The 13,913-nt window shown below is 55.7% G+C and overlaps 3 protein-coding genes across 3 annotated transcripts; 1 reads left to right on the top strand and 2 right to left on the bottom strand.

Moving 5' to 3' along the window:
• Window positions 1-184: 184 nt before the first annotated feature.
• Window positions 185-4,728, bottom strand: CDEST_00868 (Putative amino acid transporter, transmembrane domain-containing protein). Its single transcript, XM_062917027.1, has 7 exons — window positions 3,262-4,728; window positions 2,457-3,149; window positions 1,982-2,394; window positions 1,770-1,930; window positions 1,649-1,714; window positions 1,185-1,579; window positions 185-1,115 (listed from the first exon to the last, which is right to left on the bottom strand). Exons 1-7 carry the CDS (start codon window positions 3,423-3,425, stop codon window positions 962-964), a joined length of 2,046 nt encoding a protein of 681 aa, XP_062773078.1. The 5' UTR covers window positions 3,426-4,728; the 3' UTR covers window positions 185-961.
• A 743-nt stretch (window positions 4,729-5,471) lies between these two features.
• Window positions 5,472-7,234, top strand: CDEST_00869 (Putative ribonuclease MRP protein subunit RMP1). Its single transcript, XM_062917028.1, has 2 exons — window positions 5,472-6,640; window positions 6,716-7,234. The coding sequence occupies exons 1-2, from the start codon at window positions 6,288-6,290 to the stop codon at window positions 7,167-7,169; spliced, it is 807 nt and encodes a 268-aa protein (XP_062773079.1). The 5' UTR covers window positions 5,472-6,287; the 3' UTR covers window positions 7,170-7,234.
• Window position 7,235: 1 nt separating this feature from the next.
• Window positions 7,236-10,046, bottom strand: CDEST_00870 (Putative transcriptional repressor Tup1, WD40/YVTN repeat-like-containing domain superfamily). Its single transcript, XM_062917029.1, has 5 exons — window positions 9,366-10,046; window positions 9,231-9,312; window positions 8,272-9,163; window positions 7,746-8,213; window positions 7,236-7,694 (listed from the first exon to the last, which is right to left on the bottom strand). Exons 1-5 carry the CDS (start codon window positions 9,496-9,498, stop codon window positions 7,467-7,469), a joined length of 1,803 nt encoding a protein of 600 aa, XP_062773080.1. The 5' UTR covers window positions 9,499-10,046; the 3' UTR covers window positions 7,236-7,466.
• Between the last annotated feature and the right edge of the window lie 3,867 nt (window positions 10,047-13,913).

Here is a 13,913-nt window from a genome sequence, read left to right on the forward strand (position 1 = left end):
GGTTCTGCTTCACATCCTGTAAGGTCCTCTTGGTCCTCCCATTCCCATCCGGGGAGACTGGGAGGAACGCAGTGGAGGCTCGGTGGTACAACCGAGCAAGGGAGTAGTTCCGTAATCCATCTGTTTGGATCTCTCTTTCCGGCGACGGAGGCGGGGATTTCCTCCCTTCTGGCTAGCGGAATTCATGAAATGGATAGGCAAGTAGATAGGTAGGTAGGTGCCTTCACTTCGCTGTCGCCATTACCCATCTGCTCCTGGACACCTACCAAACACAGGACGGGGTTAGATGCCCGGATCTAGTGAACGAAACAGACACTTCAGAGTCAAGGCCGAGTTACTCTGGTGCAAGGGGACGGAGCAAAGCCAAGCCAGGCCGACATGTCGTGTTTGATAGACCTGTCAGTGTCCGTCCGGGTTCTCGGCCATTCGGTCTCGTCAGCCAGTGCTCGGTACCTATCAAGAGCACTTTGCGTGGGTCAGGCCTCAAAGTCGAACCATGACGACAAGCCGTGTGACCCTTTGCGTGTTTATCTACCAGGCCTCCCACGACCTGCCGTTGGTTCGCCTGGGGCATTAACCAGGGGAGCATAGGCCAAGCCGGGACAGGACGTCAACCGACCACGGTGCCATCATTAGGACTGGGAAGAAAGAGAAGAGGGTGCAGGTCTTGTAAATCAAGCTGTCGTCAAAGGCAGCAAGATAAGATGTTATTTAAACAGCACGGTTAAGCATCTATACAGAGCCATTGAGAGACAGAGGGCCCCGCAGACACGATTCGGCTAGAGAAATAAACAAGAAATGCTGGGGATATAGCGGCAAACATGCACAAAGCAACCCATTACATCATGCAGGCATTATAACCAGGTGCCACCAGCGCCAAGCAATGTTCCGGTAGAGCGAATATTCAAGACGCCAATCACGGCCACGACGCACACAAGCATCCCAATGCCATCAACGCCTCTCATTCTGCGCCGATTAGACTCTTGGGCAGGAAAGCCCAGACCGTACCCACCACGGACAGGATCGTTGAAATGGTCATCAGGACGTAGCAAAGGAGCTTTTCCTGCGGAGTGATCTCCTTGCTGAATAGCTTTACGTAAAACGCAAGAGGCAAACTGGAATGAGGGTCAGCTGAGGCGTCACTCGAGTGTTGACGTTGTCAGAGGGGGGGGTGTTCGACTTACAGCACGCAAATGGTGAAGCACAAGGCACTGCCCATAAACGCCATGATGCTGTCGAAGGCTGGGAACAAAATGGAGATGACGAGGAATACCAAGACGGTCACGACTCTGATGGCTACCTTCATGATGCCTCTGAAGGTGGCGGAGCGGCCGACCATGGCTGAGCTGTCGGCAACAGCCTGCTGGTGGATGCCAGTCAACACCTCCAGAGTCGCAACGATCGGTCTGGCGTTGAGCGGGATCTTGGTCAGAGGAATGATGGCAATAAAAACGCACAACAAGAAGTTGAGCGCACGTGGGTACCCGCTCGTCTGGAGGATGTTGGCTGTGATCTCATCCATGACGTTGTCACCATACATGAGGAGACCCACAACGGCCGTGAAGGCGTCGAGGAGGTACTGCATCGTGGTCAGTATTTGGTCCGATGCCGGGGAGACGGAACGGAACGGAACGGCGTGCCAACTCACCACGGACGTGAAGACCGTCTTTACGGCCCGAGGGTACTTGTGAGGATGGCGCATATCTCTGTAGATCTACGCGAGTCGTCAGTCTACAGCACTCGATCGCCGTCGGTGGATGAGTACTCACGTTGGGGAATACGCTGTGGCCACCCCAGGGGCTCATGAGCAGGCCGAAACTCAACGGCAATGTGCCCCAGTTCGCCGGGAACAGATACGTCGTGGCTGGCTCGATGAGCGAGCCAGGTGTTGTCGGTTTGATGAGTCCATCAATCACCAAAATCGCCACAACTACCCAATACATTAGCCCAGATCCCAACACAGTCATGCGACTGTACTTACTGCTGAAACAGCACACAATGCCAATGACGCTGGTAAAACTCAACAACCGGAGGGGGAGGAAGTTGAGAGGGATCATGATGACGGAGCATATCAGCTTCCAGGTGTTTACGCTCAAGAAACCCGGGAAAAGGAGGGTCAGAGAATCGGCGAAGAGAACGATGAGGGCGACACAGGCAGCCAATAGCTCGAGAGTGAAGAGAATGCTGGTGGCAATGCGCGCGTTGCGTCCGTACGAAATGTAGGCCAGATCAGAGAAGGTAATCAAGCTGGCGTCAAGATCCATGCATTTGGCCAGAAGCTTCGCCGTGTAGGCCGTTACGGCCGCGGAACCGGCCAGGATGGTCATGCCGCAAATCCACCCGGCATACTTGATACCCATGGGTAAACTCAAGAGACCGACGCCGATCAGAACGCTGCGCTATTGATCAGCAATTTACCTTCAGCTGTGTGCAGGGGAGGCGGGATGACCACTGACTTGATCGAATTGAAGATGGTTTGAGGAAGCGTGGACTGCCCTTCCACAGTCAAGATGATCTTTCCGTCCTGCTCAACCTCCTTCACGAGAATGGGCATGTTCTCTCCGTCGGGTACGTTGCCCCCTGCCTCTTGTTGCTGACGCCACAGCTCGCCGGCCTGGGCCATTGACGGCGAGTCAACATCCTCTATGGTGCCATACGTTCTGTACGAGCTGTAGCTGCCAACCAGCGGCGGAGTCGCCAAATGGGGCGGGACTGCGAAGATGGACTGCGAGGGACGGCGACCGCTACCGAAGCTCGAGCCGCTATAGACAGCGCCCGACATTTCCGCCTCGACCGCCTTGCGCTCTCTGTCGCGGAAGTCGTTCTGGACCAAGCCGTCATCCACAAGTGAAGCGGAAGAGCCATTCTGGTGTGAGGTGCTCGGCCCTGTCTCGGGTGTGGCCTCGAGGTGCTGTCTGAGCAGCGAGGTTCGCGGGTGGGAGCCCGACTCGACATGGCTTCGGGAGTAGTCGAGCGCCTCGTTCGACCCCGAGGCAATGGGAACCTGATCGGGCGCGAAGACGAAGGATGGTCGTTGGGGCAAGACCTCGGCAAAGCCCGCCGCACGCGCCCAACTTCGAGTGAAGGAGCGAATACTGTTGACGCCGCCAATGTCTGTAATGGCGGCGAGGTGTCGCGTTACTGAAGACCTAAAGGAGATGTGTGGGTTAGCAGGGGGGGAGGAGGATCGGAGAACAGCACCAACGACGACAGCGACTGGGGATGCCGAGTGCGTTGCAGAGTTTTTGTCCAAGGACCAACCTTCTGCGGCGAAGCCCATGAGAACCGCCGCCGTAGCCACCCTCGTCGTCCTCTCCCAGGAGCGACTGGTCCTCAGCGACGGCGTTGGAGTCGATGCTCACGGAGCGCTGAGGGGATGCGCCCCGTTCGTACTCGTCCCATGTGGAGGGGTTTCTCGAGGCCATGGGGAAAACTGATACAGAGCTGTCGCAATAAGAGTCCTACTCTGGGAGGAATTGGAAGTGGCCAGAGCGACAATACAGAGGCGAAGAGAGCCTCGAAAACAAGAAGACGGGGAGAAAGAGGTAGAGCACGGGGAGAGGCAGATATTGAGGCGGTCGCTCGACTGGCTTTTTCTTGCGCGCGGGCGTTCAGTCGTGTATATACCTGGTCGTGGTATCTGTAGCACGGCACGAGGCACACGCTACGTGCAGCGCCCAAAACGGCCGGACCGTGTAAAGATAGGTCGCAAATCTGCCCTTTCGCACCCCTACCAGAGGCGGTCCAAGTGGGGAAGTCGCAGGAGATGAGATGGTGCTAGTGCAGTGGATTGTCGGAAGCCCAGGTTGTCTGCCGCAGGTGATACTATCTGGCGAAGTTCCAACTGGCTTGCTTATTTTTTCCCTGGTTTTGCTCCACGTCGGGGTGGGTATGGAGGGCGGAACGAGAGAGATAACAGCAGTTCAGGTTACGTCGTAGTATGAGGAGAGAAGAGGGAGAGAGGCGAGCTAGATGTTAAACTCCAGATACTGGTATTTTTGGTTGTTGGTTGGTTCATTGGTTTGAGCTGTCCACGAGACAGAGGAAGAGGGAAAGTGGGAGAAAAGGGTGGAAAGAAGCCGCCGCCGCCGCCGCCGCCGATAACGACGACGTAGAGCCGGAATAGAGAGGGAAAAGGCGTAGATGCTCGAAAGCCAAGGAACCCAGCCAGCAAAATCAGGAGACCACCACTACCCCAGCCGGACAGTCAGACCAGCCACCGCTTCTCCAGCTTTCTCGCAGGCCAGACTAGACATGGAACTCGGAGGGTAGGAACGGGTGCATCCTGGCCGTGTTGACCAGGCAGGGCCGATGGGGATCTTGAGAAAAAAATATTACGAGGTTATGCCGTTTGTGGTTTTCCTCCTAGTCATTCAACCCTTCAGGCCCAAGGTTGTTGCTATCGGCGGCACCGGGCCCATATAGAAATCCAAATCGCACAAGTATAAATGATCATGCGTCGCTACCTGCAGATCTGCCTGCATGCGACATGGCTGCCGTCACATAGCAAGATACACAGCGAGAGACACACATCCGATCCCATACACTTTGCGAAGACCGATCCAAATGCGGGATGGAATCACACACATTACATTGCTCTGTACGTAGCTAGCCATGTAGGTAAACAGATAGTCCAAGTCGAAGGTGGATTCGACTGCCCACTGCCCACTTCGGCCGGCAGGCTGAAGAGAACAACAAGTCGGCCGCATATCAGACGCTGGGTTTTCATGACGCCGCCTGCGTCGTCAAAAGTTGGCCGGCTTATCGCGCCCGCGCTCGTGGTTGGACAATGGGCCACCGGCTCAGACCTGCAACATCCGCAGCTTGCAGGGCCTCGCAGCGGCCAGAACCTGTCTAACCCCGGCTCCGCCCTCCACCCCCTCCTCGCCGAGTGCTCTCGCAGTCTTGCAGCAGGATTGACATTACGTATTGCACACGCCGTGGGACACAGAAGTGGGACGGGCAAAAGCAACCAAAGTCTTTCGGCATCATCCACCAACATCTGTACTACCTTAGGTACCTACCAACTGTGCGTAAGACGCGAGATATCTATGTACCGGGGTTGTCTGTACTTGACTTGATCTCTCAGACGTCCCTCCCTCAGATAGGCAGCGAGATCTCTGTAGCCGTACACAGATAACCACAGGAATCCCGCTCTCTGCCTACTGCCACCACCTGGTAACTCACCGCTACTTGCATAGTTGCCAGCACGGAGCCAAAGTCCACATGACGTGCCATCCAGTGCCCTCCGCCGAGACATGTTCATGCAATAAGATGCTAACCAGTTATCACGACTCGGGAGAAACAAGCCAGCACAAACGTCTAAAGCTGCCTCATGGTATCAGCTGCTCTGCTGCGGTGAGGGATTATCGGCAAAGGTCGACAACTCGATCCTGGACCTACTGCTACTAGCTAGCACCACCCACCCATTCTCCATTAACTCAAACTCTCCTTTACCTTTCTACCCCAGATGCTCGAGCCTCACGCTCACATGCTGTCGAGCCTGTCTCTGCAGAAGGGGAAATGTCGCAATCGAACCCCATGACCCAAGATCATCTAGGACCATTACCCTTTTTACAAACACGAGCCGGTCTCCCGTTTGACGGGCTCGGTTCGTTCTTTGTTTCGGTGCCCCTTCCCAAAACCACCGTTTCTTACACTACGACTTCTCCTTAAGGGCTTTCGAGCAGTTGGCTGGGGGGAGTCGGCGGGTTGGCGTGATGGGTAGCGCAGAGCTTGTTTTTTTGTTTAGTATGGTTCCGTGGCGGAAACCGGCCGTGCCGGCCTGTCCCTTGCAACGAACATCCATTCGTCCAGTGCGACATGACAACTCTTCTCCGTGTACGAGCCAGGACTAAACTCGAATTGTGCACTGTACTCTGTAGAATGTCACAATGTTGCCGAGCTAATATCGCACCAACCCGAACTCAACCCAACGTCCCGACTAACTATTCTACTTCGATATTCATTCGCCCTGCGCAACGCGCGAACAAAAGTCAAAGGAGGCCAAATGACACAGAGTGAGAGTGGTGGAAAGAAAGAAAGAAAAAAAGTACAATTACTATTCCTAAGGAATCAGGAAAACACAAGGAGCACGGCCCACTCAGAGATATAAAAAAAAAAGAACACGGCACAGGGCCAGCCAGGCACGCCCATTTCCCGACAAGCTGACAGCCTCACCAACCAACAACCCTCTTGAACGGTGTGCGGCCCGCCTGTCGAACGCGCTTCAAACCCTATCCTACGCAGAGCGCATAGGAAGGCGCGCGGCCCGCGGCGGCGGCACCATGGCCCCCGTTGACACAGCAGACCTCGACCGGCCCACCGTTGCCGCCCTGGTCCCCGTCCTCCAGATATTCGACGGCTTCAACCACCGCAACAAGAATCAGCACCGCGTCGCCCGCTGGTGGGCCCGCTTTGACCTCCTTCGCCGTTCCGTTCGGCGACTCCACGACGCCCTCGAGGCACGCGTGCGTCACCGGCACGCCCAGAGCTTCAAGGCACCCTCCAAGAAGTCGGCCAGCAAGGCCAACGCCAGCGCCGTCATCGGCAATGGGAACCGTCGGGGAAATGCGTTGGATGAGCATGTCACTGCGAGGGCACGGCTGCTGCTCGACATAATCATCCCCTCGTCATTTCTGTAAGTCGCTACGCTGGCCTCCGGGGACCACCATATGAATCTCGTCCGCGTGTTTCGTGAACTAACACCCTTCAGAGATTTCAGTCAGTTGGCGGCAGATAACCAACATGCTGCCCTTGGCCTGGTCTTGCTGGGCGTCTTGGCCCGTATAAACTCAACCGTCGCTCCCTTGGTCCCCCAACAATCCGAGAGAGGTGGTGATATGCCCATGACCAATTCATCAGCCAGCCACGACGCCGTCACAGTTAAGGACCAGACACCGCCGGAGCTGATGGACCTCGGCGTGGCCATCTCTCGAGACCAGTTGAAGCTGGCCGCTAAGCCCCCAGCTCGCCGCCCAAGGAAAGACGAATGGGAGGCTGTCGCATCAACTGCGACTAAAAAGAAGCGCAACATGCTTAATGCGTCCGATAGCGAATCTGAGCCCAGCAGTAAGCTGGTCAAGTCGAAAAAGCCTGAGAAGAAACCCGGCAAGAAAAAGTCGAAAAAGGGTGACGAGTTTTCCGATCTGTTCAGCTCGCTGATATAGAGTACCCATGTAAACTTACCACAGTGCAAAAACAAAACAAAATTTGCCCAATGGTTTTGGTGCAAAGAAGTTACAAAAACTTTCATTAGCGATGGCTATTTGATACGAGATTCCGACATGTCCCTGCCTGTGCGCCCCATCCGTCCTGTCCGTCTCTTCGACTAAGGATATCCCAAGACATAGAGACAGGGACAACTAATTTGACCACAACCCCCCCAGTATCAGAGCTCCCACTCCCTACTCGAAACCGCCATTTGGTATACACATCTGCCACTCACGAAGCTCAATTTCAGCCTCCTACTGGACACTTCGGTAAGACCAGATGCGTGCCCGCATGTCACCTGAGCCGGTGGCGAAGTAGCCTCCCGTCGGGCTGGGCGCAACGGAGATTACGCTGTTCTTGTGTCCCTGAAGCATCAACTGCGTGGCGCCAGTACGAGGGTCCCAGAATTGCACACCACGGTCCTTGGAACCAGACATGACCCAGGCGGCATCGGGGGTCAGAGCGACGGAGAGAACGAAATCCTAGTCTCATCAGTATCCTGCCATGTAATCTTCTGTCGGGAAATCACTTACTCTGTGGCCTTCGAAGGTCTTGACGCAGCGTCCGCCCTTAGGTCCAGGGTTGGGCAGGCCCCGAGGCGTGCTAAGCTCCCACATCTTGATAGTCTTGTCCAGACTACCACTGACCAGGTCTCTACCATTGGGAGAGAAGGCAACACTGTACACACTATCCTTGTGGCCATCAGGGCCCTCCAGACGCTCCAGGAGGTAGCCCTGGTGAATGTCCCAAACACGGACGCTCTTGTCAAGAGAGCCGGCAGCCACATACTTGGTATCAGGTGAGATGGCGACAGTCGTGACACCGTCTTCAATGGTTAAGGTGAGGGTGTTGGTGCCCTGCTCGATATCCCAGAGACGGACGGTCCGGTCGCCGCTTCCGGAAGCAATCGTCCGACCGTCGCGGGCGAAGTCGAGCGAGTAGATATCTTGCTCATGGCCGGCGAAAGTGTTGCGAATTTGCCGAGACTGGATATCCCAGACCTGAAAAGATAGTTAGCTTTGTCATGTCTCACTCAACGTTCCTCAACCCATGGCTTACTCTAATCAACTTGTCCTCAGCACCAGTGGCAAGATACTTGCCGTCGGGGCTGAAGCAGACGCTGCGGATGTAAAGATCGCCCGTGATGTCGACAGTGTCATCCTGGAGAACGCACAGCTTCTCGCCGGACTGGACGTCGTAAATCTGCGCGGATCGGTTGCAACCAGTGGCCACGTACTTGCCATCGTGGCTGAAGCGCACACAGCAGACAACGCTCTCGTGCGCAAGAGTGTGAACCAGATCGACGTCAAGCATCCGAGGAACATGCTGGTTGAATATAACGAACCAGTCGTGACCCGATTTCTTAGAATGGGGAGGCAAGCGATCAGGGTCGAGATCGCCAAGAGCGTTTCCCACAGGAGGAGCGTGGGGGCCGCCTATACGCGCGTGATCAGGGGTCGGGTGGCTAACTTGAGGCGATTGAGTGGTGCCGGGAAAGGGAATCGGAGTGTTGATCTGGGGAGTGGCTGGGCCAACAGCCGCAGGGGGGCGTCCGATTCCGCGCCTGCCGGGGCCGGGAGACGCTGTCGTCTGAGGAGGTTGAGAGCCAAGGCCGTTAGAGACGGGACCACCGGGACCTTGGGGGTATTGCGGGAAGGGCTGCTGCGACTGAGGCGGCGGCGGGGGGGGGCCGGGTAGACCCGGAGGGCCCTGTGCCATCTGATGCTGCGGGCCCATTTGCTGGTCCTGGGGCGGAGGGGGAGGAGGGGGAGGGGCCAACTGAGCCTGGCCACCACCCGTCATGATGCCGTTGAAGAGTCCAGTACCGGGAGTGATGGAAGGGGGCTGTTGCGACGGTCCGGCGTGGGGGGGAGGTCCGCCGATGCTGGGAGGCGCGTTCCCGCGAGCTCCCTCAAGTTGGCGGCGGAGCATAGCAATCTCTTCCTCGTACCTGATTAAGACTTGCTGTTAGCGTCTCCAAAGTCTACTTAAATACGATACTGCGTCGGCAAGCATACTTTTGCTTCAAATTCATCTGCGCCTGCTCCATCGCGTACACTTTTTCTCTGACCAGCTGCATCTCCTGAACTTGAGACTGGACTAGAGAGGTTGTTAGCGACAGCGATGACACGTGCCAGGCGCAATCATCTTACTCTGGTGTTCGTAGCCCTCGGTCTGGCGCAGCTGCGTGTCAAACTCGGTTCTGATCTGGTCTAGGAGCTCATTGAGCCGGGCCGAATTGTTGGGGGGCACCGCGCCCATGGCGCGATGCGGATACATGGACATGGTTACGATTGCTGTCGAATAGACTGCTCAAAGCTGGAAGTCTACAGTTCGCCGGGCGGCTGGGGGAGTAAGTCGATATAAGCTAGATGATCGAGTGAGTCGGGAGATGAGGAATTTATGTTTGTTCGAGCGTCGACGATAAAAGACGATGTGCTGAGTCTGTTGTGGTAGCCGTGACACGGAAAATTTGGCCGTCGCGGCGATGGGGCTCCCTTCAATCGGTGGGTGCAGGAAGACAAGGCGCGACCTGCCTTTAGTAAGATCCGCTAGCTGAGAGGGGGCTTTGTGTGTTGACAGCGGCAGAGCCGTCCAGGCAGAGAGGCGCAGCTGGATGCGCAATGCCAATGTAGTCGGGAGTTGAAAGTGATGATGAGATGGAAGCAGCTTGGGAATCGATTGATGATGATGGTGGTGTGCTGTGTGCGTGCGCGTGTCGAAGTTGTCACGGCGGAGATGGGGGAAGAGAGGAAGGGGAAGAAAAGTTCGGGTTAGGCAAGGAGAGGAAGAAGAGGACCCGGCTTGAAGAGGCTGGCGAGTGGAAACGGAGGAGACTGCAAGGTGCACAGGCAAAAAAAGAAGGAGAGAGACGGATGGCCCATGGGAGCCGCCTGGGGATTTGATGTAAAAGCGGGTCCCACGAAAGAAAGGTGAACTGCTCTGTGCCGTCGCCGCCGCCCCCTGGACCCAGGCGCAACACCAAGCTTGACAAGTAGCTTGCTGCGCAGGGATACGTTGGGCCACACGAAAAGGTACGAGATCGTCCGGGCTCGTAACAGAGGGCCGGGGGTCGAAAGCGCAGTGGCCAGCTGTGTAGTCGTCAAGTATCGACAAGGAGGCCGCTACCCAGCTAGAAGCAAGGTCTGTGCGTCACGACTTTTTGGGGGTGAGCTGGCTCGAAATATGGGTCTTTCCATGTGGCGCTTGCTGGGAGTGTTCCACCCAGCGGGTGTGGGCGGTAGCCAGGTACCTTAGTTTCAATTGGATGCGTGGGCCCCCAAGCGGCAGCGACTGAATCGGTTCGACAAGGCAGGGGGCCCTTAGTGCCAACGCTAGCCTTCGGAGCGGGGGCGTGGTGCTAGAGTGGGGTGCAGCACGTCCCTTGAGCCTAGTCTGGTGCTGGACCAAGGTACCTTAGGCTTCAGCAAACCTCGGTGACCACCAATGTTTGTTTATATGGCTGCTGAAGGAGTGTTTTAGTCGGTCGTTTGCCTCTCTCTTCCCTTGCTGTCGCTTGCGACCATCCATCTACCAACAATAGGCGTGCTTATGTGCTGCGTCTAGCCGCAATGTGACATTCTTCCTCGGGATACGTTGTCGGGCTTCTGATCACCACCTCGCCCTGGTTCGACGCTGCGACCTGGGAGCGACAGGCCGTCGCGCGCACAATCGGTTGCGACAGTTACAGCGACTAAACTTTGGCCAGAAGCCAGCACCAGATGCTAGATGGGACGAGGTTAGATGATACATCATCCACGAGGGCCAGCTCACAACGTCAGTTCTCTCCAGAAGCCTACCGTGTAGTCAACATCGAGAGGTTGGGGGTGCGAGTCGGTTTGCAATGGCTGACACGGCACGCTCTTCGGGCGCCATGTATTTGTCTCCCTTTCCGCACCACATCCCCTCTCAAACCCTCCAGAAATGTCGCACTGCGGATTCGTCATTGAAGAAGTCTCGGGTTCGTGCATCGGAAAGGAGCAACTACTCGGCAAAGGCCTGCGTCGATTGCCCCATGCCCTACGCGGCGGCGGACACACACTCGACGAAAGGAAGTGAAGCCTTCGCGAACCATTGAGAGGGCTCTGCGTGCCACGGCCCCAAAATCCTCAGGCCGTACGTAGAAAACGTGTTGCATGGGCAGTTGCGCACGTACGCCGCGGTGGGCGGGTGCCCCAACCCTGGTAAAAGCAGCATATCGCTACGTTGTTAATTGAGTGACGACGGCGGTGCTCACATAAGGTCGAGAGATAAGATTGACGGGATGCAGAGCAGAGGCGTAGTGCTAGGGAGGGGGTCACTGCAGACAAGCCCAATTCAGCACTGACATCGGCACCATCTTTGTGTGAAGAGGATGGAGGGCGTAAGCAGCTTCCAGGCACAAGGCTTGGGTATTGCAGAAAAAGGCAGTCAAACTTGGAGAGAAGCATCGCGGGAGGGCTGAGAAAAGCCGGGGTCACACACATGCTGGGGGAAGAAGGGCGTGTGCGTTGGTGTAGTAGCAGAGGACGCGGACAGAGAATGTTCCATTAGAAGAAGTGAAAGACGCGACGGTTTACAACCCGTAGGCCTCCAGGCTGCTGTTGCTGATAGGTAGTGTTCTACCTATACAGTAACGACGATGATAACTGAAGGGGTGAGGGATATGCATGAAAGAGGCGGGTAGGAGAGCATATATGAGTGAGGAAGTGAGGAGAGGGGCTATCGTTCAGAAGCAAGGGGTCAAGGTCCAGGGTCACTAACTGGGGGGGGGTGAGTATGTACGCTTGGGTGTGGTGCCCGTGAGAGAGGGATTGTGTCCGTGGTGGATCGTCTGGTCCTGTCGTAGTTATCCGCCGAGCAAAAGGTGGAAACAGTATCCGTAGAGAGTTTGAGACCGGAGGAATCTCCTGCGTCAGCCTGGTTAGCGCGTGAGTATCTTATACACACACTGCTTACTACGCATCTGTTCCGAAAGACTTTTAGTGCGGCTGCTAAGGAGCCAGAACATCGGCGTCGGTGAGCCAAAGTAAATGAAGCCTTGCATACCACTAGTATACGACACACTGTCCAAATACAAGGCTTCCCTCCCCCCCCTGACGGCGGTTCGTCATCTAGAATACCAAAGTCCTAGCAGCTGAGTGGCATTCACGGATATACTTTCTGCCTGTCGCACGTAATGAGTAGACAACGGACGATGGGATTGGAAAGGTGTTGAAAAGACTGCCAAACGCAGTTTCGTTCTCCGGTCACCCATCCGGCGACCCGTCCAGCTTGTCATTCGTCGCGTGTTGAGGTCTATGCCCGTGGTCGGTAGTCAGCAGTGGTCAATGCGACCGTCCGATCATCACCCGCTTCGGGCATGGAAGCTGTCGAAATGTTCCATGCCCGTTGGTAGTGCAATCGCACCAACGAGGTACAAAGACGAAAACAATATTCATCAGAAAACTCTGCGAACCACCTCATACTCTCTTCCTCTAGGTCTCGGCAGTAACATGTGTCATATCCCCGCCGCCTAACAACATGAGGAAATGGCATTCCCGTAGTCGCATGCATGCACCATGCAATGGCATGTTGTGTAGCGCAAAAACAGGGGACAGCAAACCAACCAGCACACACACACACACACACACACACACATATACATACACATTTACATTGTACTCACCGGGCATTCTTACATACGCCGCTCTTGCGTGGGGTACTGGTGCTGCTCTTGTCGCGGCACCCACATCATCTCTCGACGATGTTTTCTTTTTTACTCTTTCTCTAAAGCTTGCTGACACCTTTTTGTTTTTGTTTTTTGCTGCCTGTCATAGATTGGCGCACAGCCTGCCCTTCCGGCATTGGTAGGACTAGAAGCGAACAATACGCGAACCCCCCAGCCCAGCACAGCCAAGCGTACTTACATACGTTCTCGGGGGAGCCCTCGACTGTCATATCATGCCACCCCGTTGAGGAATCATACCCACCGCAGCATCTCATGGCACCAAGGCTTAAGCTGGCAGTAGCCGTCCTGATGTGTCCCGGTTCGCCGAAATTGCCATCTGGCTGTCGAAGGGGTGACGTCTCACTGCAACAAGTGGCACACTACGTGAGAACGATTTGCACAGGAAAGGATGCAGCTCGTGGAGTCCGACTCTCACCATCTCGACCTGGCTGCATGGTTCCTGTATGGCATAAACGCACGCGCAACAAGTCCTTGTGTGCCGGCAACAAGTGCCCAATTGCACCAAATTCCAAATTCGGGAGATCCCTTCGATTGACTGAACCATAGCTTCAGTGTGACTGCGGCGAAAGGTGAACACAGACAGCGCTGTTGCCGACGGCTGCAACTTCGGGCCAGGCAATATTCAGTCACCGTTTCGGGGTGTGTCTTAGCGTTGGGGTTTGGAAAGGCGAGATGGGTTAGGTGACTTGCTATTTTGGGCCGTTTCCAGCTGACGTAAGATGTCTCGGTGAAGAAAAGGTGAGGCAGGGTGTGGACAGGAGGGGATTGGTTGACTTGCCCGCAGATGCAAGCCAGCTCTTGGGGCCATTCTTAGAGAAGCCATCATAGCGATACCATGCATCGCTGGTCCATCCTGAGCGGTAATACCTAGGTAGCTCCACAACCTGGTTTGCGAGGCAGCCGAGAGGAAAACCTGGATCGCAGAAAGCATTGCGCGCTTTGGCTGACTTCGTCCGACGTTATGGTTCTTCACAGCCATGTCGGGAGCCAA

The sequence above is a fragment of the Colletotrichum destructivum genome, chromosome 1 (assembly GCF_034447905.1).
Source record: "Colletotrichum destructivum chromosome 1, complete sequence".
Lineage (NCBI taxonomy): Eukaryota > Fungi > Ascomycota > Sordariomycetes > Glomerellales > Glomerellaceae > Colletotrichum > Colletotrichum destructivum.

Bases quoted from the DNA above. Each gene is read 5' to 3' on its own strand.
- CDEST_00868 (XM_062917027.1), bottom strand. From the start codon at position 3,425: ATGGCCTCGAGAAACCCCTCCACATGGGACGAGTACGAACGGGGCGCA. The intron at 1,931-1,981 runs GTAAGTACAGTC...TGTATTGGGTAG, and splicing joins CATTGTGTGCTGTTTCAGCA to TTGTGGCGATTTTGGTGATT. The intron at 1,580-1,648 runs GTGAGTTGGCAC...ACCACGATGCAG, and splicing joins AGACGGTCTTCACGTCCGTG to TACCTCCTCGACGCCTTCAC.
- CDEST_00869 (XM_062917028.1), top strand. From the start codon at position 6,288: ATGGCCCCCGTTGACACAGCAGACCTCGACCGGCCCACCGTTGCCGCC. The intron at 6,641-6,715 runs GTAAGTCGCTAC...AACACCCTTCAG, and splicing joins ATCATCCCCTCGTCATTTCT to AGATTTCAGTCAGTTGGCGG.
- CDEST_00870 (XM_062917029.1), bottom strand. From the start codon at position 9,498: ATGTCCATGTATCCGCATCGCGCCATGGGCGCGGTGCCCCCCAACAAT. The intron at 9,313-9,365 runs GTAAGATGATTG...CAACCTCTCTAG, and splicing joins CGAGGGCTACGAACACCAGA to TCCAGTCTCAAGTTCAGGAG. The intron at 9,164-9,230 runs GTATGCTTGCCG...AGTCTTAATCAG, and splicing joins CAGATGAATTTGAAGCAAAA to GTACGAGGAAGAGATTGCTA.